This window comes from Rhipicephalus microplus, chromosome 10 (assembly GCF_043290135.1).
Source record: "Rhipicephalus microplus isolate Deutch F79 chromosome 10, USDA_Rmic, whole genome shotgun sequence".
Classification (NCBI taxonomy): domain Eukaryota; kingdom Metazoa; phylum Arthropoda; class Arachnida; order Ixodida; family Ixodidae; genus Rhipicephalus; species Rhipicephalus microplus.
The window spans coordinates 60,919,363-60,942,968 of record NC_134709.1 but is presented as its reverse complement, the minus strand read 5'-3'; the positions used below and the strand labels follow the sequence as shown (position 1 = coordinate 60,942,968).

Here is a 23,606-nt window from a genome sequence, read left to right as displayed (position 1 = left end):
ACAAGTTATCAGTTACATCTTTATTCTTTATTCAGAAATACCCTGCTTTGCCCAAAGGCGTGTAAGCGGGAGGGTTACAGCTTTGAAAAAAACAAGTCTTCGTTATGACAGCACACTTGGTCATCCTGCTGAAAGTCAACTCCTGCTACTATTCAAGGTTGATTCTACTGCACAGAAAAGAATTACATTTGCTTATGTCTTGTTGCAATTTTAAAAAGTATTCTGCAGGTTAGTTAGACAGACATGCTCGTAGTAAGAGATACATAAACTATCTGAGCCACTATTCGAAACAAAATTATTCGACCAAGTAAGCATTCGCATTGATTTTCCTTCAGACCTAAAATTTACTATTGGCATATGCCTAATATTCTTGTATCTTATAACTTGCACCCTAATATTAACAAATCCTGTTACTATATTCAAGTTCGTTTTCAAATTATTTTATACTAATTACCATTCCTAGGGGTGCAACAGCTGTGCCAAAACCATGAAATATGCTGAAATTGCACCACTTTGCACCAGAATGCCCGAGCAGCCTCAAGGTTTTCTCAGTTGCACTAATTTCAGCGTGTAATAGAGGCCACAGTGGCCACCTGCAGTTTGCGTCATCGGTTCGCTGACCGCAGTGGATGCCTATCAGTGGGACGACGCAACTTCCAGACAAAAAAGGCGTTGCTGTAACCACCAGCACTTAGTGGGAAGTATGAATTTCCTTGTCAGCCAATGCAACAATCGCATGTTATTAACTAAAGCTGGAAGCGTACGCTGGGTTTTCTAGGTGTAAACAGACTCGGCGTGCTGCGAATGCTGGTGTGGCCGGCGACCACGTTGGTCCTGGCTAGAGTTACTCTGTATGCTACTTTTAGGTAGCAGAGTTGCGCCACTGATAGAACTCGCCGCTCGCGCCCCCATTCGCCCAGCGCATCCATGTGCGCAAAAAGCATCCATTTTAGGGAAAGCCAACTTTACGGTCACGCGGGTTCAGGCGATCGCCACGCCACTGGGGCCACCCCCACCGCTGTACGAACAGTACGGCGAACAGATCCTGCTCAGTACTACTTCATTGGTGTTCCGATTGTGTCTTGTGTTGTCTGTTTTTAGTGGACGTCAGTGTTAGAGGAGTCTGTGCAGCGCCGTGACTTAGTGCTGCGTAGTTGCCACGATCACAGTATGCCACAATCACGTATAGATAGGCTCGAAATTCTCGTTTTAGTGCTATTTGTAAAACACAGAAGTACAGCTCTAGCATTGTTTTATCGTGCCATCTGCTTAATAATTTAAAGCGGCGAAAAACTACGTGAAACGAGCGATTTACGGAACTCAAGTTGTCGTAAATCGTGTGCACGATTCTCGTCAAATTATGTCAAGGCTTTTTTGTTTGCTATTTCCAACAAAAATATCTCCCTATGGTGACTTCCATCGAACAAGCTGAAGCACTAGTAATATCTAAGACCATATTTTATTAGAGTTCTCCATTTTTTTCTTCCAAGTGAAAGCCTTTGTGCCAGTGACAGGTTATGAGCGAGCGAGAAAACGCAGGGAGCCGCTGAGCTGCGTCAGCTCCTACATTAAGAAGGTGTCAGCAATATCCGAAATGATAGGTTGAAAAGAGGTCCGATTTAAAAAAGTAAACATCTTATATCGAAATTACAAGTGAATTGGCAGTCGCTACATGTGGCAGAAAACGCGGTTCGGTGCAGGAGCTCCTTGGATCCATCCGACCCCACTCGTGTCTCGGCTCATCCTCCTCTCTCTGGCGAAGTGTCGCTATGCGTTCACGGCTCACGGGTTCACTTATGTTCTTTCTTAATGTTTGTCGAATCAACGCCGCATGGAAAAATAGCAACCAAAGTAGCACTGGGCTCGTGTGGCGTTTCTTGTACAGACGCCGAGATGCTGCCGGAGATCTTGGCCGTGCTGGCAGAAGGGGTAGCTTTTCTGCATGACATGGACGTCTCGGCGCGCAAGATGGCGGACGTATGTGCAACTCTGTGCCGCCGCTGGGCCAAAGTGTGTTCCGTTGTTACTTTATCTGGTCGAACACACCTTGCGAGCAAGCCGAGTACTTATGCCTTAAATTTAACCCCACCGGTGGGAAGAAAAAAGGGGGGGAGGGAGGAGGGAGAGTAGCGGTGTTCAAAAATTTGTTGGCCTTGTTCCCACCTCGGCAGAGTGCTGCTTAAGCCGCCTTCACCGCATTACATTAGTGCATTGTGGAAAAGCACATTAAAGGAACCCTGAATTATTTTTTAAGTAACCATAGAATGAATTCACTCGATGAACTTATTGCTTCACGAATTCAATGCCAAAAAAAAAATTTGAAGAATCCGTCCAGTGCAAGTGGAGTTACAAAGATTAGTCACATGCTGCGATTCTATTATCTCATCTCTCGTCCCGACGGTTTTGTTTGAAGCTAAGCAAGGAGGAATGGTAGGGGCAAAGAAAAACGTCACGCGCACCTCGTGACCTTGAGCACTTTTTTTTTCGAATGCGCGGCTTTTTCAGTGTGATCATGTGCGCACGCCTGGACAAGTTGCGACCTCCCGCGGCGATCTCAGCAACGACTGAGCGGGCCATGTTCAAATCAGCCAATGGCTGATAGATGGGCTTTTACGAGTGATTTTTGGGTGTCCTCCATGATTTTTTGAGAGAAGAGAAAGAAATTTTTAGCCGACCTTGATAATTTATTGTGAATTCCAGGTCGCATGCTGCGCTATAATATTTGGCTCGCATGTTGTTGCAAGCCTCTACTACCGATCGACAACGTTTTCTGACCATGCTCAAGAAGTGTTGCAAGGTCTCTTTAAGATTTGGAAGGGGGTTGTTAGCATTACTAGTTACGGGACCCAACACATTCTGTTCAATTACTCGGGCATGTATAGGACACATAATTGTGAGCACTAGTATGATCGCTGACATCTAAAAAAGTTTCTGGCAATCATTTGGAGCAGCGTACGACGTTTCTGCTATCGTAACGAAAAAACTTTGTACTAGTTGTGATTTTTTTCACCAATGCTAATTTTCAGTTTTACGAATGATCCAAATTTCAAGGTCACCGGCTTGGCAGATTTACATATGAGTTAGCAGGGTCTGTCAAAGCATCTGACAGGCACGGCAAATGCTAATGTGGACTTTAAAATCATTGTTTGCTCAGTGGGTAGTTCAAAATACTACATTTAGTAAAATAGCAGTGCTTATGTTCCTCTCTGCACGATTTAGATGATTTTGAATGGTTTGTACACATGTGCACACACATACATGCACGTGCACACACACACGCATGCACCCACCCATACACACACGCACGCACGCATGCACGCGCACACACACACACACACACACACACACACACACACACATAAATGTATGTATATATATATACAGTCAAACCCCTTTATAAGAGACACTGATATAAGAGAGAGCAGTATGCATGCAGTAAAATACGGGGATAGGAAAATGCATACGAGGTACCCTGCTTGTAGGAGACATCTTGTATAAAAGACGAAAATTGCTGCCTGGAGCATGCCTGTTATAAAGGGGTTTAACTGTATACATATTTTTAAATGTAAGACTTATTTTTTAAGCTGCTCCTAAGTTTGTCTTTCATGATAAAAAAAAAATGGATGTTTTTTTTTCTATAACACGCTTCGGATTTGAATTTTTGGTGCTCTAAAAGTAACAATTTGCTGCTCTTAAAATTCCTCCCAACTCTATTTCGGTTGTTGCACCCCTGCATTCACTTCAACTTCGCTTCGCAACAGAAATAGCATATTCGCGCAAGCCCTTTTAAAAGTGAAGTGTCTCACTATGTATGTATGTGACCCCTACTCCCACTGAAAATCTTCATGCGCAAGACTTTCGCTCATAGTAGTGGCTGCACACTTCTTAGGCCTTGCTTGTAAGGTTATGAGTGAAGCATTAGCATTAATGGTAAAATTTTACGTTTAGTTGGTTACTTAAATCATTCTTTTGCATTGTAGTTTCATACTGAAAATGTGTAAATGGCAATATTTTCATCTTTTGTATGATGTTCTTGTGATAAAGGTGTGCAAGTCCTAGGTTTAAATCCTGTGAATTATGCATTGATAAATTTGTCTCATTATGCATGCGTACATGCGTGTTTACTTTTTTTACTCCCTTCTTACTGAGGGATGCTTTTATCATGGAATGAAGTACTCGTGCACTCTTTTTCAGTCATAGTGAAGCTTCTAATGCTTAGTTAGGCATTCACTGTAAAATTCCAAGCAAGCACCCCCCTCCCTTTTTGGGACATCTGAAATAAGCGCCAATGACCAGTCCAAGAACCCCCCTTCCTTCCTACATCTAGTCGGATTATCCTTCACCTTCGGGGCGGGGGGGGGGGGGGGCGCACTTGCTTAGCATTTTACGGTATGTAGACTTGTTCAATACGTCTGAGCCCAACTGTACGACTCTCATATTCACCTTGTCTTGCACCAGGACCTAGTACCTCAGTTCTGCATCCACTCGGCCGGCTCGGAACCCGGGCGGCTCCCCACGGCATCGACGTGCATGAACCTGCTCAAGCTCCCTGAGATCGCCGATGAGGCGCAGCTGCGTGAGAAGCTACTCTACGCCATCGAGTCCGGCGCCGGCTTCGAGCTTAGCTAACAGCCCCGGAGACCACATGGGGGGAGGTGTCGAACAAACGGCTCGCTCAGGTTGTGCACGCTCGCGGGAATCTTACTGCAGCTCGCCAGGGGCTTGCCAGTGTCTCGCCGATGCCTGCTACGCAGACGATGCCCAGTGCCTCCCTGATTGTGATATGAATGTGGGAGGGGCCAAGTGTTGGAGGGAGGGGAGGCGGGGGTCGTGGCCTGTGAAACCAAACTATGAATCGTCAGCTACAGAAGGTGCTCGTCCTTTCACCGCCAGCCAATGATGTGTCAAACAGTCGAATAAAGAATTTATAAACCACGCAACATTCTGTTTTTGGCCATATAACACCCAAACCTTGGCATAATGAAGTACTGTAGAATCTCGTTAAGGGGAAATTTATTGGACTGGGAAAACATGTTTACTGGGGGCGTACCAATACCTACACAACCAACTATATGAGAGGCAGTTGTTCCATGTAAGTTATAGCAGTGTTGTTTGGGTAACTTGAGTTTTTTGGGGGCGTACTTATCGCATATGAGAACTAAATGTGTAAAGCTTTGTGACAGTGCTTTTGTTACAATGTGCATTGCGCTGATAGAACATCTCAGTAACTCAAATATTGTAGGGTCAGAAAAGATGTTTGCTTTTAATTTTGTAAATGAGTGAAGCAAAAATTTGCGTCGAATTTCATTTTTTTTTCTTATAAATTGTGACTGACGTGCTGTGTATCTTTCTTGATTTAGGATATGCTGTGCCTCCTCTATGACGAAATAGCGTTCGTTAGCAAGCAGCCGATTGGTTATTGTTGAAATTATTAATATGTGTTCACTGGTGAATGGGAGAATGAGGAAAGTCTGGGACTGGTTGACTTGGATTCTCTGTTTCTTGATAAATACAGTTTAGTTACCGTTGTTTTCCTTTCATGCAACATAGTTGTGACAGCACAACCGAGCAAGACGGAAATCCCTAAGCACAATCAGGTGAGCGCTTTTGAGACTTTTTTGTGATACAGTGACAACTGCAAGTACATTCGAACCTCGATATAGCGAACCCGAATTTAACGAAATATTGGTTATAATAAAGTAAATGAAAAATAGCCTCGCAATCGATATAGTTGTATAACTGATATATAGTTAGAAATGTACTTTGACAAGAAATTTTTGGATATTATAAACTTATTTTTGTGTAAGATGCAACTTTGTTATAATGAGGTTTGAGTGTAGAAAGTTTTTGGAATAGTCCCGCTGCTACTTGACAAACAGATGAACTCTCGATGTTGGGTCAACAAGGCCAATGTCAGCTTTTTCTAAACACCGACGTGTTCAAATTAGTCGTGCATGATGTTACGGTTCCTGTGTAGACTGTCAATCACCTGTGGCACATACCCGCTCGCGGCTATGTGCCACGTGTCTGGCGGAAAAGGTTTTACGCCGCACGTGACTGGATTTTGTCATTCATGTTATGGCCAGCGAGTCATATTTGTCAGACCATCTTACCCTCCCATACTACTTTTGGATTACCCCACGTTAAGGGTGGTGGTGGAAAAACATTAATTCAGAAAAGCACTGAGAGTTGCACTTCAAATGCACTTGGGTGGTCTCCTTATTTCAAGTCTACTGGAGGTCACTGGGGGTGATCACATGAGCACCCAGACCTAGGCAGCTAGATAAATAGATGGAAAATTACACAATCTCCCGTTATAGGGAACTATGTATAGATGCGAAGCAGCGAGCGCAAACGCTTGCACTGGCGGCGGCATTGACGCTGGTGCTCATCGCGGCATTGCGCTGGAAATAAACCTGGGGAGGCACAAAGCGCGCAGCGATAGATCAGTGTTTCCTACTGGAACATGCCAATCGCTGCTGATGGGCAATAAGAAACGGGAGACTCCGGTTGAACGGAGACTTACAGTTGGCTTTTAGTTAACGTGCACGCTGCAAATTTTTATGGCTCAACGACGCAGAGGAGAAATCTCCCACCGGCACTACCTTGGAGGTCAAGATCCAGTGCCGATATATGTGGAGTGGCCAGTGAATAGTTGTGGAGTTCGAGTAGCCGACTTTTTAATCAAGATACTCGCTAGCAAAGGTCTTTGTCGACGTTGTGATGTAAGAGAGGAGTGAGCGTATAAGAGGAAAGGAACATCACGGAGAGGGATACTTAAAGGAGAGAGGGAGCAGCGAGCGTAGGCTAGCAGATGCTTGCGTTGGCACTGCAAGGCGAGAGTGTGGGAAAAGAGAGGGGGGAGGGGAAGCATATGGACAGTAAGAGTGGTCGCACTGCACACGCACCAGATTGAGCTCGACCGTAAGGTGTTTGGCATCAAATAGATATGTAGATAGACACTCAAAATGCCTGCAGTAGGCAAGGAGATGTTTTGCAGTTAGTAATATGTGAGGCTTCAAGTCCCAATACCGCGATATGATTATGAGATGCCGTACTAGAGGTCTCCGGAAATTTTGACCATCTGGTGTTTCAACGTTCATTGACATCGCACAGTGCACGGGTCTTTAACATTTGGCCTACATTCAAATGCGACCTGGATCGAACCCATGACCTTTGGGTCAGCAGCCGAGCACCCTAGCCACTTGTCCGCCGAGACGGGATAGCCAAATTTTATCAGTCAGCAGCACACAAATTGCATGCCACGTATGGTGCCAATTTTTTTTTAATACATGGGCCTGCAGCACCACGAGGGCATTATTGCAGGGGGGTAACATGAGAGAAAGTAATCACTTAAAGGAATATACGGTATGTCTACACAAAGACAAAGATATATAAAAAAATCAGCTATTAACAAAGTGGTGTATGCAACAATAAAATGTGATGACATATAATTCAGGTACAATCTCATTAAAAGAAGAAAAGAAAAAAATAAAAGACAGCACAAGCAAAAGCCAGGGGACAGGCCCCGACGCGGTGGTCTAATGGCTAAGGTGCTCGGCTGCTGACCCGCAGGTCGCGGGATTGAATCCCGGCTGCGATGGCTGCATTTCCGATGGAGGCGGAAATGCTATAGGTCCGTGTGCTCAGATTTGGGTGCACGTTAAAGAACCCCACGTGGTCGAAATTTTCGGAGCCCTCCACTACAGCGTCTCTCATAAATATATGGTGGTTTTGAGACGTCAAACACCACATATCAAAGCCAGGGGACAGCTAGCTTATAGCTCACATGAAATCTGAATGTAAAAACGACTGGAACTGGGAGAGTGTTTTACAATCTGCCATACCTTTAGGAAGTCTGTTCCAAAGCGTGGAGGTGTCAGGAAAAAATGAATAATGAAACACATTTGTGCAGCATCATGTTTCAAGTACTTTACAGTCATGATCACAACACGTAGAGATGAAGTGAGGGGGAAAAATGTACAAGATTTTGTTAATACCTGTGACATCAGAGTAAATACGGAAAAAGTTCCAATTTCGTTGCTAAGTGGCGTTGGGCTAAGGTTTTCCAGCCAAGGTTGTCTTTAATTAATGAAATGCTGCTTTTATAGTTGTACAAGCGTACTCGCGTAATGGGCGAACGTTCGTATTATAAAGGAAACGCTCCTGGGGGCTTTGTGAAAATTGCGTCTAATGAGATTAAGCATTCGGGAATATTTTAATGTAACAAGTTCAGTATGCCTAGTACATGACAAATTTTCTGAAAAATAAATGCGAAAGTATTTGTAATGCTGTACCCGTTCTAGTGATATGACGTCCAAATGATAATCTGATCTCATAGGCAAACGTTTGCTGGTAAAAGATATAAATTGACATTTAGTACTATTCAAAGACATACACCATGTGAAACACCAAGTTGAATTGTGTTTATATAGGTTTGTAGGCTAATGACATCGTCTTCGTTTATTATGTTCCTGTAAATGACGCAGTCATCTGCATATAATCTGACATTACATTGAAGACCCTGCACAATATCATTGCTATAAATAAAAAATAACAAAGGCCCCAAAACAGATCCTTGCGGCACGCCTGAAGTAAATGGTATTCCAGTTGACATCAAGACATTAATTACAACATGCTGTGTTCTTCCTGAAAGGTAATTTTTAATCCAAATAACTATTGCCAGATGAATACAGAGAGATGATAATTTATGGAATAACAAATTATGAGGAACAGTATCGAAGGCCTTTCTAAAATCTAAAAAAGTGCAATCAACTTGAAATCCTGAATCGTAGAAGTAAAAAAAGATCATGGCAAAATTCAACGAACTACGTTGTGCAGAACAAGCCAGACCTGAACCCATGTTGAGCAGGTGAAAAGAAACTATTGTTTTTGAGGTGTATCATCGCAGCACTGTAAATGATATGTTCTAAAGTTTTACAATATACAGAAGTTAGCGAAATTGGTCTATAGTTTTGAATAGAATGTTTGGGACCACTTTTATGAATGGGAACAACAACTACTGTTTTCCATTGTGTTGGTACAGAACTACTGTGCAGAGATTTTTTGAACAAGACGACTAAGAAATTAGTTATTTCCTGAAGACATGCTTTGATTACCTTGGTTGGTATGCCATCAGGACTTCCAGCTGAATTGTTTTTCAGGTTACTGCATTGTTTTTCAGGTTACGTGACAGCGACCATGAGCATACTCCCGTAGGGTAAATCTGGAATTACGGGAAGTTGTTTAGAGCAGGTGTTGGAAAACACGGATTTAAAATAGGAGTTAAAAGAGCAGCCTTTTTCGTAATCATCAAACACTCCTCTTCCGTTGACTAAAAGATTTTGTATCGCGTTCAGATCTTTACTGTTCACTTTAATAAATTTCCAAAATTCTTTAGGATTATTATTGACAGTTACATCGAGTGAAGAAATGTATTTATCCTTATTTACTTTAATGAAATGTTTTGTTTTCCTTAATTCTTTTTTCTTTTTAATGTTGCTGTGTTATATTGCCCAGAAGTGTTACTGATAACTGAAAATTAGGCTTGTGCAAGTATTCGAGTACTGCAAACTCTCAGTAAACGGAAATCTGTTAAACAAAACTGCTGCTCAATGGAACAAGTGCTTCTGACAGGATTGGTTTCGTACTTGTATTCCACAACATTGTTTATCTATCAGTAAATGGAATTCCTGTTAAACAGGAATATATCCTCCTGGTCCCTTCAAGTTCTGTTTAATAGGAGTCTACTGCACTTCAAATAATCAAACTAGTATTTTAGTATTTGAATTCACTTTAATTCGAATTTAAACTATTGGAAATATTAAAGTATTCGAAATGAACAAATATGTGTATATTAAGCTGCATGTAACCCCCTGTAAAGGCCGTTTCACTGTAGTGACAAAAACAAACAGAAATGCATTGAGAATGGCTAAGTATGTTTCGTAAATTAAGTAGCTGGCGAGCACAACTCTACATGAATACGCCTATTCGGGGACAATTGGAATACCTGCGTTGCTGCAAAGCCTCACTTACCCTCAGATTGCTTCAACATTTTACAAGGATAAAGACCTTCTATGCCGACTTACATGTACTACAAGTAGTATAGCAAATTTTGTAACATGACATACTTTAAAGGTTATCACTTGCATTCTACCGAAAGTCAAGCCCTGCTAGTACACACTAACCTTGATATAACGAAACATCGGTAACAACAAAGTAAATTAAGAATAGTCTTGCCCTAGATACAATGTTAAAAATTGCTTTTATAATGAATTTTTGTATATAATAACCATCTTATTTTCGCGTAAGATGCAACCTTGTTGTAACAAGGTTTGAATATATTTAATGTTCCTTCCACCACCTTTGAACCAAACAGAGTGATATTTGCACATGTCTCCTTTCAATTTTTTTTAATACAGCCGACTCTCGTTCATTCAGACTTGAAGGTACCTCTGAATTTTGTTTGAATTATCAGAAGTTCTGAGATAGATGGATCCTGATCAGGTGACACCACACATTATGATTAGGCATTGCTTTTATAACATTTAAAAATTTTAGGTGTTTTTAAGCCCTAACTGCACGCAGTGAACAGAAAGCAAAGGTGTAAAGCTCACAAGTTTATTGGCCATTTACTGCTGGTCAGACCTTTTTAAGAAGTCTTGAATATCCAACCTCTTCATTGCTATAGGTATGTGACCTCTGCACAAAGCTCTCTTTACCAGTTGAGAAGTGTCACGGTTTACCATGCGTGTGCTTCATTTCAAACATTTGTTTACTTGCAAAGCCTTTTCCCTTGAAGGCCTCGGGTGCTTATTTTTCATTTTTAGACTGTTAGGATTATATAAGCACAAAATTTTTAAACAATAGTGGGAAAGCAGGTCATACTTTTTGGTATGAACCTGCAGAAAGTACGAATTATCTAAATAATGGAGTTTGAATTAAGAGGCTTTTAAATACAGTTGAACCCCTTTATAAGAGACAATGCTTTAAGAGAATCATGGGTATATGAGACACCAGTGTGCCTACAGTGAAATATGGGTTGATAAGAAAATGCATATGAGGTATGCTGCTTATAAAAGACATCTAATGTAAAAGACAAGAATCGCTACCCTGAGCATGCCTCTCATAAAAAGGTTTAACTGTACATTGAAAAAATAGCGGGCCAACCAAGAAATAGAATTTGCTTGAATAGCCCGAAAGTATGAATTATTAGAGTTTGAATTATCATGAGGCTACTGTATAACTGATTGCCTAGAGATGAGTCGTTACAAATCAGTGTAACACACACAAAATCACTTTATTCACGGGAAACATCTCCATTGGCCAGGCGCACGATTTGAATTCAACAATAAGTTAACGCCACTGCAATATTTCATTTGGATTCTACACGAGCGCACGCCAACAAGGTGGTAGCGCAGCTGGGTACTAAAATTGCCAGCCTAATGTGTGCAACCAGGATGCCACGTATAACCAAGGTTTCTACGAGTTCGATAGAAATATGTCACAGGATAGGCACTCTTACGGCCGCCAACTGCAGAGCGCATGTTGCCATCAGCCCAAGTGAGGCCACAGCGGCCGTCCACAGCCAGGCCCGCACAACGCTGTTGTGCTGGTAAGACTTGTACTTCACTACTTTAACCGAGGGGTCTTCTTGAAAGGCTTCCACAATGTCCCTCGCACATCCATAGTTGCCCACGGCGACCAGGAGGCAGTTGCGCGAGAGGCAGCGTATGTCAACAGTGCCGCAGCGTGACAACACAGCCCGCACCTGTGCCTGCGCCTGTTCAGGCAAGCGGATGCAGAGCCATGGGGGCCTTGTCTCGGCAACCTTGTCGGTGGGGCCCAGGCTGAGGTGGTGGTACTGGGCACGAATCAGGTTCACCTGGTTCGCGTAGAGTCGAACGGTGTGCTGGAGACTCCGCCAGGACAGAGCGCAGGAAACCTCCAGAGGCTGCAAGGAGGAACACTAGAGTTTTGCTTAAGAGAAACGCCAGAGACTACTAGAACTATTTCTCTGGCACCATACGATAATACCTAGAGCGATGTCTGGCGCTGCGAACGTGTACCCCCATGGGAATTACGGGAAGTATGGGCTTCGGATAGGATTGCGTTAACTAGCGAACTATATACGGATTCCCTTCCATAGTTTCAGTTTCATTCTTCCACAGCGTGGGTACTGGGGTGTGGTGCAAAGCTGGCAAAGCGCTGAAGCGGCACCTTTGTTGTTCAAAGAGGCTGAAGGCCACTAGGTCTGAGATTTGCTGTGGCTTAAGAGCTTTAGGAGTCGAATTTGACAGTTTCGCTCTTTCACTACCGCGCGAAAATGGTTGCTTTTCATATGTCTTCAGAAGGTCGTTTTTGTTCATTTGAAAAGCACTCCAGCACGCATCGTAGCATACCAAGCTTTGCACAATGAAATGTTCTTTCCAAAAAATATGTGTTGTAGAGCGACAAAAATATTTTGGAATGATTAAAAATGAGAAAAGTATGGAATTTTTTGTTGCCAGATGGTAGGTATTGCAATATTAAACTCTATATAGGCAAAAATATTAAAAACAAAGAAAATTCAGAATATACATTTTGTAGATAAATGACCCAGGAACAGTATAAAAAATAATGAATGTGTACAAAATGAGAAAAAGAAAATCGGAACCAAGGTGGTGCTTCGTTGCTTGTGTCATGCGGTGAAGTATTGCATGGTTTTGCAGCGAAAGCTGTTATGAGATCACAACTCGGGTCACGTGCAGTTGTTCGCCGCTCTCTGTAACCACATCGTGCAAAAAAAAAAAAAAAAGAAAACCTAGCACCAATGACACAGTAGGGCTCGACCTGGGTCCCCTGGGTGCCAGCCCAGTATTCTACCACCAAGCTACGCTTGTGACTTGTTGGCAAACTTGCCCTAAGTAGGCTTGATGTCAGAAAAGCAATCACGTTAACATGACTTATAAAGCGTTTTAAAACAGCAAAAGAATAACCAGTCGTTGCACAATGCGAATACCGTAACTAGTGAGCCGTCCTATGCTCCAACCCATTACAAAAGCTTGCTCTGTTAAGTGTGGCACATACCACATCAGCCATAATTCCTTATCGTCGTCCGCCACTGCATGAACAATTGGCACAAGTTTCCTTGCAAGTGTTTAACGGATACCACACTGCTCAGAAGAATAACGAAAAATAGCACAGCGAATTCCGGCCTACTACCCAAAAATATTTATTACTAATGCCCTAGTGGGTATCAAAAAAGTGTGCCCGCAGTAGTTACCCAATTAGTGTTTTGAAAAGGCTCTGAAAGGCCGCTCTTCTAGCTTTCGCTGTCACTGTGCTGCGTCTTCCGCGCAGGCCTGGCGTTTTTTTCATGATACACAAGTGTACTTGTACACTGTTGTCAATAAAGTCCTGTTTTCTTGTGATAAGGGTCTCCAGCTGTTCCAAAGATAGATAGATGCCCATAATGTGAATAATCCCTTATAAATGATATGTTAAATGAAGTTCGCTATTTCATATAGCGTCACCTCTTTTCATAAGCCATCTCACTCCGCATAGGTTGGCGTTCCAATTTATGCATCCAAGCATATTTGTTTGCATTTTTGCCCATATCGTATTCGAAAAGGGACAATACGCGCACAGTTCTAAAACGTTTCTCACTGCTTTGTAGTCGAGGCCAAAATGTGTTCCAGGGGCCTTTTTGTCGTTAAGAGAATCTCTGCAGCCAGCGCCTGCACACCGCGCCCCGGCGAAGTGTGAACCACACACGTAACCCATAGCTATGAGATTGTGCACACTCGTCAGAACCTTAAGCACTTGTGTAGGAGGGAGGGGACACCTTGAGGATGTAAACAAAACAAACCCATGAACGGCTGCGGATGTCTCAGGCTCACGCAAAACATCCTCACCATAAAACTTGAAGCCGAGGTGCTGTCATCCTTGAACTCTAAGCTCATCCTCACTCGATTCAGGTGGGGTTGCCAGACAGTTTCGAGCAGCGGATGTGTTTCGCAGTGCTAGTGCACACCCTGCGTGCGTGACGACATCAAAGGAACGACTAGTGACACTAAATGCGACCCTGTGTCTGATATAATGATGGGAGAAAACCAAAGCTGCTGGAAACAGTCCGAGAAGGCCACCTCGACACTTTAAACAAGCGGCGGACTTTCGTAAATATTTTTGTATAACAAATTTTCCCCGGTTCCTAAGACCAGCTCACTATTGAATACCTGGCATAAATTTCTGTCAATTATTACTGCTCAAAATAGTCAAATTACAAAGCAGACATTTTAATTCAATATTTGGCTCGCAAAGACTTTTTTCATTGCACAATTTTGATGATACTGCAGCATAATCATGAGGGGCATGCACTTCTGTCAAGTTCGCCAGTTTAGTGCACTTTTCCAACAATACTTGCTCAGTGGTTCGCCCAAAGGTCTGTAAAAAATCACAATGTTCCCAAAACGGGCAAATTAAATTTGATTCTGGAAGTTGAGTGCCTGAACTAATGACTAGAAAGCCCTGGGTGCACGAGAAACAAATTTAACATGCCCAAATAGGTGATCCAAAAGCGTCGATCACCGGTAATTGATTTGAATAGGCGTGGTAACAAGAGTTGAGAAAAGCGTCGCCCACTCACCACTGCGCATATCTGTAGCGTCTCGTGACAGTGCAGAATATTACATGGAGTTCACGTTTTTTTGTAAGTATGTCTTGCCAAAACTCGTTTAAATTAACTGCATAACGACTGCAAAGCAAAGTGGATGCACCTTCACGCTCCTTTGACTCGACTTCACAACAATACGTGAGGTGCGTAGGTGGCAGACCACTCAGACAGACCCACCTGGCATCGCAGCAGACGAAACGTTAAGTGTTTCTCACTTAATAATGTAATGTTATTTCTATAAATAATACGTACTTTTGAGGGCAATACAAGAAGATTTATTTTCAAATGTTGTAAAAAATAATTTATTATGTCTTGATGCCAAATCTGAAACTCAGTGACGGAGCAGTGCAAACCCTGGTGGATATATTTGCCCAGGTTTCACTTCTACCACAAAACCACAAAAACTTATTGGAATAAAATTTACATACAAAATAATTAAACAAGATTAATTTAAATATAAATTCATATTGCTTTGTTTTACACTGGACAAACAAGCGTGGCGAATCTCAAGAATTCGATCCATCCGAAGCAGATCCGAAGCCTGCGTGGACATTAGCGCCAGATTACCTTCTAGGTATTGTTGTATGAAACTCTATGGTGTGCCCCGCCGCAGTGGTCTAGTGGCTAAGGTAGTCGGCTGCTGACCGCAGGTCGCGGAATCGAATCCCGGCTATGGCGGCTGCATTTCCGATGGAGGCAAAAATGTTGCAGGCCCATGTGCTCAGATTTGGGTGCACGTTAAAGAACCCCAGGTGGTCAAAATTTCTGGAGCCCTCCACTACAGCGTCTCTCATATGTAATCATATGGTGGTTTTGGGACGTTAAACTCCACAAATCAATCAAACTCTATGGTGCGGACTATTGCAGCCGTAGCTCAATTGTCCAAGCATTGGGCACATTATCTGAAGGTTACAGGTTCGGTCCCTGCTGAGGGCAAGTTGTCTTTTTTTGTCCTGTTCTCGGCATTTTTATCGTAATTACTATATAAAACAGCACAATTAACATTCTCTATATCTTCCTGGGCCTCATTAGCAATGAGTTTTCATTAAACTTGCATAAAACAAAGATACAAGCCCGCAAGATTCTCTTCTCATATTCTTTCACATCCGTAACCTCTTTTTTTTTTTTCGCGCTTTTTAATGGCACCAAGACCATAATGCTGAGAAAGAACCCCCCCACCCAACTACAGTGAAGGATAATCCGACTACATTTAGGAGGGAGATGCTTGCTCGGTCCCAGACTAGTCACTGGCGCTTATTGCAGATTTCCTGAAAAAGGGGGGGGGGGGCGTTTGCTCATTATTTTACGGTAGCAGATGGTTGGTAAGCCGTATGGGAGCGACGGTCACGAGCGCGCTGACATCAGAAGGAAGAGGACAATGACGATCGCGGGTGCACTTAGGGCACGCGGCAGCCACTGTAAGCGGACAGTTGCGGCCGAGACTTAGAGGAATAAAACAAGGTTCCTGGTTTAACTCCGCGTCTTCCCTGCGGGGTTCTGGGCCGAGCAGCCTCGAAACCCCTACATTCGGCACCCAACGGAAAGCACTCTGCCCCTGGGCCACAGACATGGAGGCAGTTTGCGACCATCGCCCTGATGACTCCGCTGACCGTGCCTATTTTTTCCGGCCAAGACGCGAGGGAATCGGTCACTGATTTCATGTGGTTTATCAAACGGGTCTTTAGTCACGACGTAAAATTTTAGTGGCATTTTCTAGTGTTTATATCACTCTTCAGCTGTGCAAACAAACATTGTTTTTGTTTTGTTATTATTTATTTTCCATGGGGCTAGAAAACACTCCTTGCTTCAACGGGGGAGAGAAAAAAGAGAGGGTGCCTTCAACATGAGAAATCCTGGGACCACTACTTGGTGTACTGTACAGGAAGGCAGGAACTAATCTAGTAAGCACCAGCTTTAAGTAAACTCTTGACATTACACATGTGAATTCATATTAGTAATACAATGATTGGCCCGAGGTTGGTGACAATCAGTAAATCCAGCTGGCGCAACTGTGTGCAGTATTCTCAAGGCAAAGGGAAAGAAATGTGAAGACACACCTTTTGAGCAACAATGTGTGCCAGTTTCAAAAAGACGAAGCCCGCTGCGTAGGCATCACAACCAGCCTCGTGAGCTCGTAGGTTCTCTGGTGCTCCCACGACGCGTGGTGCGTAAGGTACATTTACGTCGCTCAGAGCTTTGAACAGAGAGAACAGGTCTGCACCGGACACCAACTCCTTCAGCCCCGAAATGCCCTGCACAGCATAAATGCATGCCATCGCGAGGGTCAGCTGCATTGTGACACAGTTCCTGACAGGAAATATTGACTGAGTGGTGAGTGTACATATTGTTCCCGTGTTATCCATGTTCAATGGCAAGGAATACACTGCCGTAACTGGAGCTCACATTGGCTATATTCAAGTAGTCTAAAATCAAACTTGACTGCATTAACTGGCTCACTTTGCTTAATATAAGCACGTTAATGCAGTGCACGACCATAATTTCCTACCATGTTAATACAGGCTTGTCAGTACTTACCGAAATTCGAAAACAGCGCAAGAATAACAAGACAGGGCGCTTTGATGCCTACACAAGGTTGACAGTCAGACCTTCAGTGCATTATTTCAGGGAACAGATATTAAATGCGGAGCACTTTATAGTGTCTTCGCAAATCCGGCCTCGGAGGCGGTGTCGACAACCGCACTGGGCATGCTTGTGCCTTGTGCCAACTGTTGCTCCCCACCCCCTCTCTCACCGTGCAAGGCCGACGCAGGCAGCGTCTGCAAGCAAAAACCGACTGCTCAAGCTGCACAACCGTTCACTGGCCACCCCAGATATGTAGGCGCCGGATCGCACACCGGTGTCCCACCACTCGTTCAAAGCAACGGTTCTCCTTCATTCAATAAATAGGAATAATAAAGACGAAATAACAATCAAGCATTCCTAAAGTATACCCGATTACGCAACACTCACATGATACCCCACCGAACTGCGAAGCATTCACTCTAGTTCCCCCTGCGGGCGGCTTTTCCGTTTTTTTTTTTAATGTGTAAAATCTATGGTGACCAGCCATCTTGATCTATGCAGGATATATCTCGATTTTACCACTGTAGTCACACTGCCTCATAGCTCATGTGTGGTATGGTGCTTTCTCCAACTTTGGCTTTTTCCATACCGCAAGCCGTCTAAAAATGCCGTCCGACCTGTGGTGTAGGACCGGCTGAAATTTCCCGGCATCGTCACTAACACTTGGGACATGGGGCATAAAGCGAAACGGCTGAGGCAGCACGCGTGATTTTCCGACGGTCTAAAAAGCAAGTCTTTTGCTTGCGCTCAAGTTATCACCCTGAATCGTTCTTTCACAGGCAAAAGCACGCAATAAATGAATTCCATCTCCAAACTGCAACAGGCTGCTTACCCTTGTATTCAGAAACACTCCTAGACTTCAACCTGACTTGAGACCGCTTTCAATGCAGCGCGTTTGAAATGCGTCTGTGCATTTGTGCTGCCTTGGCATAGCCTAAAGACAGCACGTGTGAAACGCGTTTGTGCTGCTTTGAAGTTGGTGGTAAGTCAAGTTCAAGTCAAGCAGTGTTTCTCAATACAGGGGGTAGAATGAGAGACAGCTGAGCTAGTTGGCAGGTATTCGCGTTACGGTGACCGGACATGCAAACGTACGACAAAAGTCAAGACACCACGGTGTTTGTCGTGTCCTCACTTCTTTTCTCGTGTCCATGTTTTCTGCCCGGTCTCTTCAACGTGAACACGAACAAAATGACCACTTATGGCAGTTTCTTGATCCAGCTATAAATAACTGTGCATGCGCCGACAAACAAGCCATACCTCAAAAAAAAAAAAAAAAAATCTTTTGACGGTAACCCTCATGCACAACCACTGAGTTACTGTAGAAATCAGCAGATTTCCTGTCGGGGGGTAGCCCCACACAAAGTACGCTGCTCACATCGTCTCGCTGAGAGTTTTGGAAGCATGTAAAATGCTAAAATACTAACGGAAACTTGCCTAAGAGCCTATTTTCATGTCCTCCTCTGGTGTCGGGGAAATCAGGTCATATGACTGCACATTAAATTAGGCTCTGCTGTCGTTTCTGTTGAACTAGAGCCCGTGGGGATCTACAGTCACGCTCAACGCAAGTTTCTATATGCTGTTAGGGCTCAAAATGGAGCCCCCTGTGATGTTAACGTGGGTTCAGGATTCGCTCCAGAAAGAATAACGCAGCACGCAGGTGGACAAACACGCGTAAGACACCTTTACAGGCACGACAGGACTTAAAGAATAGAGAAACGTTAATATCACACCCACATTCAGAGTCGGTACCTACATAGAAAACAAAATTGGCAAATTAAACTCTCAGTTAGCAGTGTTTTCCGAACCAATTTAATGTTTTTTGGTGTCATTGCTCATGCTCGCGGGCACAGGCAGAGCGTTGCAACTCATATTTAAGCGCAATTGTACATTTCCCAGCTCTTCAGCACAGCCAGGCTTTCAATGCAACCCTGCGCTACATTGAGTACACGGCGGTTTACACCTGGCTGTAGGAGTTCCTCACTGCATCCTAGACCAGAGATAGCACTTTACCTTTCTTTTCTACTTTCTTAGCACCTGTAGTAGTCTTGTCCGCCCTTCATGCACTGCACTTCCATAAAAGGTGGCTTAGGAAATTTTTTAAAAATGTGTTCTTTTTGTTCTGGTCTTGTGGACTAAGCTGGGTGACTGCCAATGATTCCTGATGAGAAGACATGTGGACAACCTTATACGTAAAGAGAGAGGGAGACAAGCAACCGCAAAACACTCGACGCAGTCAGTTTTCCTTGTGCAAACTACAAAAAAAAAAAGAACTGGACGCATACAAACCACATATGTGTTCTGTATGTGTGTCCCTTCGCTTTGTCATTGCGTAGTTAGTTTGCGCAAGGAGAGTTGACCGCGTTCATAATCAACTGGCAACAGGTTCAACTCGACACAAATCTACACACGACTTAACGATTCATTATGGGCTACTCTCGACGAGCCATGATGCTCCCCCGTATTCAGAAACGCTGCTTGACTTGCCACCGATATCAATGCAGCACAAACACACAGATGCGCTTCAAACGTGCTGAGTTGAAAGCGCTTTCAAGTCAAGGAGCGTTTCTGAATAGGTGGGTTAGTCCGTCACCCTTGCCGACGCACGGGCACTTCACTGTCGATCGCTTCCCGTACCTGTTGCCGAAGCTGGAGAGACATGTGCTTGGTGTCGTAAACAGCCGGGAACACGGAGCTCAGTCCGGCCTTAAGTTTGGCGTACGACTTGGGCAGCGGCTCGCAGAACTGGTGGTACAGCAGGAGCAGATCTAAGAGCATGTTGTGACCCACCACGGGCTTGCCGCTCGCGGCCAGCACCTCGAAGCAGCGTCTGAAACCCACCATGGCGCTACGCAACTCAGATTCCGTGGGCGGTCGGCCTTGTGCAGCAATGCGCTGTGGTTCAAGATTCTCCGGCAGAGTCAGCTTGAGCCCGCCGCGAGAAAGTTCGACTAGGACGCCGGGGAAACGCGTCTTCAGATCGGCCATCACGACCACGGCGCTCAGATCTTCGGGCAGCGTCAGTGTCAACGAATTCTCGCCGTCAGGAGACTTGGAACGGTCGTTGTTGTTCAACCAGTGGCGAACACTGTCGTAGACTTTGGACAACCCAGGCGTCTCGAAGTAACGCTCGTTCATAACGTACAACTCGGCGGCCCTCTGACATGCCCAGTCGGCGTAAGGGACGCCCTCGTAGAAACACTTGTTGAAGTCGAAGCCACTCTGGCAGAGAAACTCGATCGAGGAGGCTTGCACGCAAAACTGAGGATCTACTTTGCCGAACGAGCGTGGACACAGGTAGACGTTGTACGCTTGCGCCTTGTAGAGATTCTCCTCCGGCACGTACGTGAACGTGCAGAGTCCAAGCTGACACACGTAGAAAGAAGCGACGCTCTGACGCAGCTTAGCATAGCGATCTTCGATGCTGTCGAAAAGGCTTGGCGTCGCGTCCGGATCGTAAACGAGGCCCGTGAACTCCGTGTCGATGGCCACGAACGCGGCATTCTCGATAGCGGCCTCGATTTCGGGCGCAAGACGCTCGAAATTTCGAGAGGTCACGTCCGTCATGTAGCGGCGTTTACACGTTACTGGTGACTAATGTAGGACAGCGTTGCGGCACGTATACTCGAATTACTATGACGCGAAGCGGACGCTTCACGCGCGACTAATCTGTGTCATTATAGTGGCACCACAGAACACACTTCGAAACGCGCACGCTTTTGGGCACTGCACACACGTGACCTCACACCGCGCGACATCTTCGGGCAAAAGATTTCGCAAGAATCGGCGGAACTTGTAGCTCGACATTGAATGTCCCGTGCTTTGGAATGAAGATTGACTCACTAGATAAAGACTTCCGCCAAAGGACGCCCAAGATCCAGAGGCACGCAAATGTGTCGAAGCGCACCGATCGATTGAACGAAATATTTTAGAAACGGATAACGGTATAACCTACTAATGATTCTGCAGACAAATAGTTACAAACACTGCCGCCATGCTGAAGTCCACTTGTTCTAAAGTGGCGCTACTAGTCAACTATACAAGTGTTTAATATTTTGGTTGTCTTGCAGCGCTATAATACATAATTTGTAATATATGTGGCAAACTGCTGAACTACAAAATAAGTCCGTGCTGGGTAATGTTTATGTGATCATCATTTGAGTAGCCGCGCCCAAACAGCGCACTACTTGTGTATCGAGGAGTATTTTGTATGTGCGAAACGGAGGCGGTAGGTGGTTGCGGAGTCTTGAAACGAGGGGGTTTCTGGTGGAAAGCGTAGCCAATGCCCGTCGGCAAGTGGCCGTGATGATGATGAGGAGAGTGCCTCGTCTTTCTCCTCAAGTGCGCGTTGTTTTGTATGCTTTTTTATTTTCATCGCCAGCTTGTGTGCGTGCGTTCGCGGCTAGCGCCGTGGTGGTTTGTGTGCTACCGCTGCAGCCGTCGCGAGTGCTCGCTGTGGTCGCCCAGCCGTCCACCGTCTCTCCGACGTCGTGAGTCGTTTACGGCGAGCGTGGTACCCCGAGCTTCGCCTGACGAACGAGATGCGTAGCGCCATCGGCTGAAGCGCAGCTAGCGCTCGACGTCGCGTCAGTGGTGTGCCTGGATCATCGTCGAGCCAGCCATCGAGCGACGACTGCGAGCACGCCAGCGGAGCAGGCAAACATGCCGACCCTACGGGACAAACTGGCCGATTTCCTGCGGCAGTTGTCGACGGGCACGGAGCGGGCGGGCGCCGATCCCAAAGCGGAGTTGCCGTCACCTACCTCGGCGACGGCCACATTCATGCAGCGTTATCTGAACGGGTGAGTGTGGTGTGTGAATGGACTCGCGTGGCGTGTATGTGTGTAAACAAAAAAAAAAAAAATGCGAACGGGAGCGTTGTGTTCTTAGTTTTACTCAAAACCTGTCCGTCGGTCGCGCCCGCGGATTCGACCGCGATCTCGTCTGGCTCAGTTTTTCGGCGCAGCCCGTTGATTTGTTGTCGCCTTTGCGGGGGCTGCCGAGCTTGAGGAGCTTAAAAGGCGCTGATTGAGACGTCGGTAGTGCGCGGCGCTCGTCCCGGGGTCGAAAACCTCTCTCCCATCTCGCGCTGTGTTGGTGGTTGTTCCTATTATACCACGTATAACGGAGCTCACTTCTCGAAATAGCTGCTTTGTGCGGACTGAGCGTACCTCGCCCTACGAAAGATAAGTCTTTTCCTGACGCCGCGGCACGCTTTGTATTCGCTTTATTTTATCGATACCGACCGATTTTGGGCGGAGTGCTGAAAGGGGGTGTCGGATTTCTAAGAGCGCGGGTTCTTGAAGAGACGATCGGTATTCCGTGCCGCGCGCGTTAAAAACGCGGACACCGTTAGTGACGTTTCGGTTGTCGGTGCAATCGCTCTCCGCCCGCGAAAGAAGGGACGTGACGCAATGCCTAAGCGAGCGAATGAATGGACACGCTCAGCGAGCGAGAAGACTGGCCGCATTTGCAAAAAAAAAAAAAAAAAAGGAACTACGCGAAATGGTCTTTTCTTTTTTTACCTTTGAACGCAGCTGGAAAGAATCACGCATCCATACCTAGGTTGCGAAATACTATAACGCTTTCGTCTTCCAAGCGCTTGAGGTTTTCTCGAATATTCAGCGCTATTAAACGTCAATCAGCCTCGAGCACACAGGAGTGTGTATTCAAATGCCTTGATGGTGAATTTCAGTGGCAACGTAAAACAAAAGTCTGAAAAACTCATGGTAAACTGAAACGACGGTAATTAGTGGCCCCTCGTCTCCACAAGCACTCCACAAGTGTGCTGAATCATTTGTCGCACAAAATACTGGACAATGCATATTTTTATTAGCGTTCTCGCATAAAACATAATTTTGCAGAGAATTGGCAGATATGTTTAGCTCACATTGCAAAGGGACATGACCCACAAGAAAGAAGTGTGGACAAACACGTTTCATTTAGGTCAATGTTGAATATCCAAATGTCCCACCGGCATTGACACACAGTGTGAAACATTTTCCTGTGAGTTTATTTCACACTAGCAAAAAGTTTGCTGGCGAATGTTGCTGATTGAGTGTGGGCTAACAAAAAAAGTGCAACGATGCAAAAGCTTCACTTAATGCTTGAATTGAGATTGCTCTGAATTGCTTTTTTGTTCATAATATGTCATTTGGTCGTAGCTACCTGTTTTGTGCACTCCTTCTGCACCTGTGTTTCTTTTACACTGCATGCATGATCAACTTATGTACATATCGCTTAAATATAACATTTCAGACACAGTTGTCAACTGATTCAATTGATGGGGCGTACTTTCAAAACATAACGTTTTGAGCAATCTTCAAGGACTAACTCAGTCAGGCTTACGCATCGCGTGCAATCTGCCCAGTAT

General features: G+C 44.8%; 3 protein-coding genes across 4 annotated transcripts in view; 2 read left to right on the top strand and 1 right to left on the bottom strand.

Moving 5' to 3' along the window:
• The window catches only part of LOC119181651 (ubiquitin-protein ligase E3C), an 83,419-nt gene extending 78,479 nt beyond the window's left edge, over positions 1-4,940 (top strand). Inside the window, exon 20 of the mRNA XM_075875748.1 lies at positions 4,459-4,940. Within this exon, the coding sequence (XP_075731863.1) occupies positions 4,459-4,629 (171 nt within the window). The 3' untranslated portion in view covers positions 4,630-4,940. The remainder of the gene's footprint in view (positions 1-4,458) is intronic.
• Positions 37-20,943, bottom strand: LOC119181652 (pre-piRNA 3'-exonuclease trimmer-like). 2 transcript variants are annotated; one of them, XM_075875749.1, is made up of 5 exons: positions 19,871-20,943; positions 16,711-16,905; positions 11,525-11,953; positions 9,120-9,226; positions 37-167 (listed from the first exon to the last, which is right to left on the bottom strand). In XM_075875749.1, the coding sequence occupies exons 1-4, from the start codon at positions 20,798-20,800 to the stop codon at positions 9,161-9,163; spliced, it is 1,620 nt and encodes a 539-aa protein (XP_075731864.1). In that variant the 5' UTR covers positions 20,801-20,943; the 3' UTR covers positions 37-167; positions 9,120-9,160. The 2 variants fall into 2 exon arrangements, with proteins under 2 accessions (XP_075731864.1, XP_075731865.1); XM_075875750.1 differs by lacking the exons at positions 37-167; positions 9,120-9,226 and having other exon boundaries at positions 11,281-11,953.
• A 689-nt stretch (positions 20,944-21,632) lies between these two features.
• Positions 21,633-23,606, top strand: part of LOC119181363 (PP2C-like domain-containing protein CG9801) — a 29,628-nt gene continuing 27,654 nt past the window's right edge. The window contains exon 1 of the mRNA XM_037432583.2: positions 21,633-22,035. Within this exon, the coding sequence (XP_037288480.2) occupies positions 21,896-22,035 (140 nt within the window). The 5' untranslated portion in view covers positions 21,633-21,895. The remainder of the gene's footprint in view (positions 22,036-23,606) is intronic.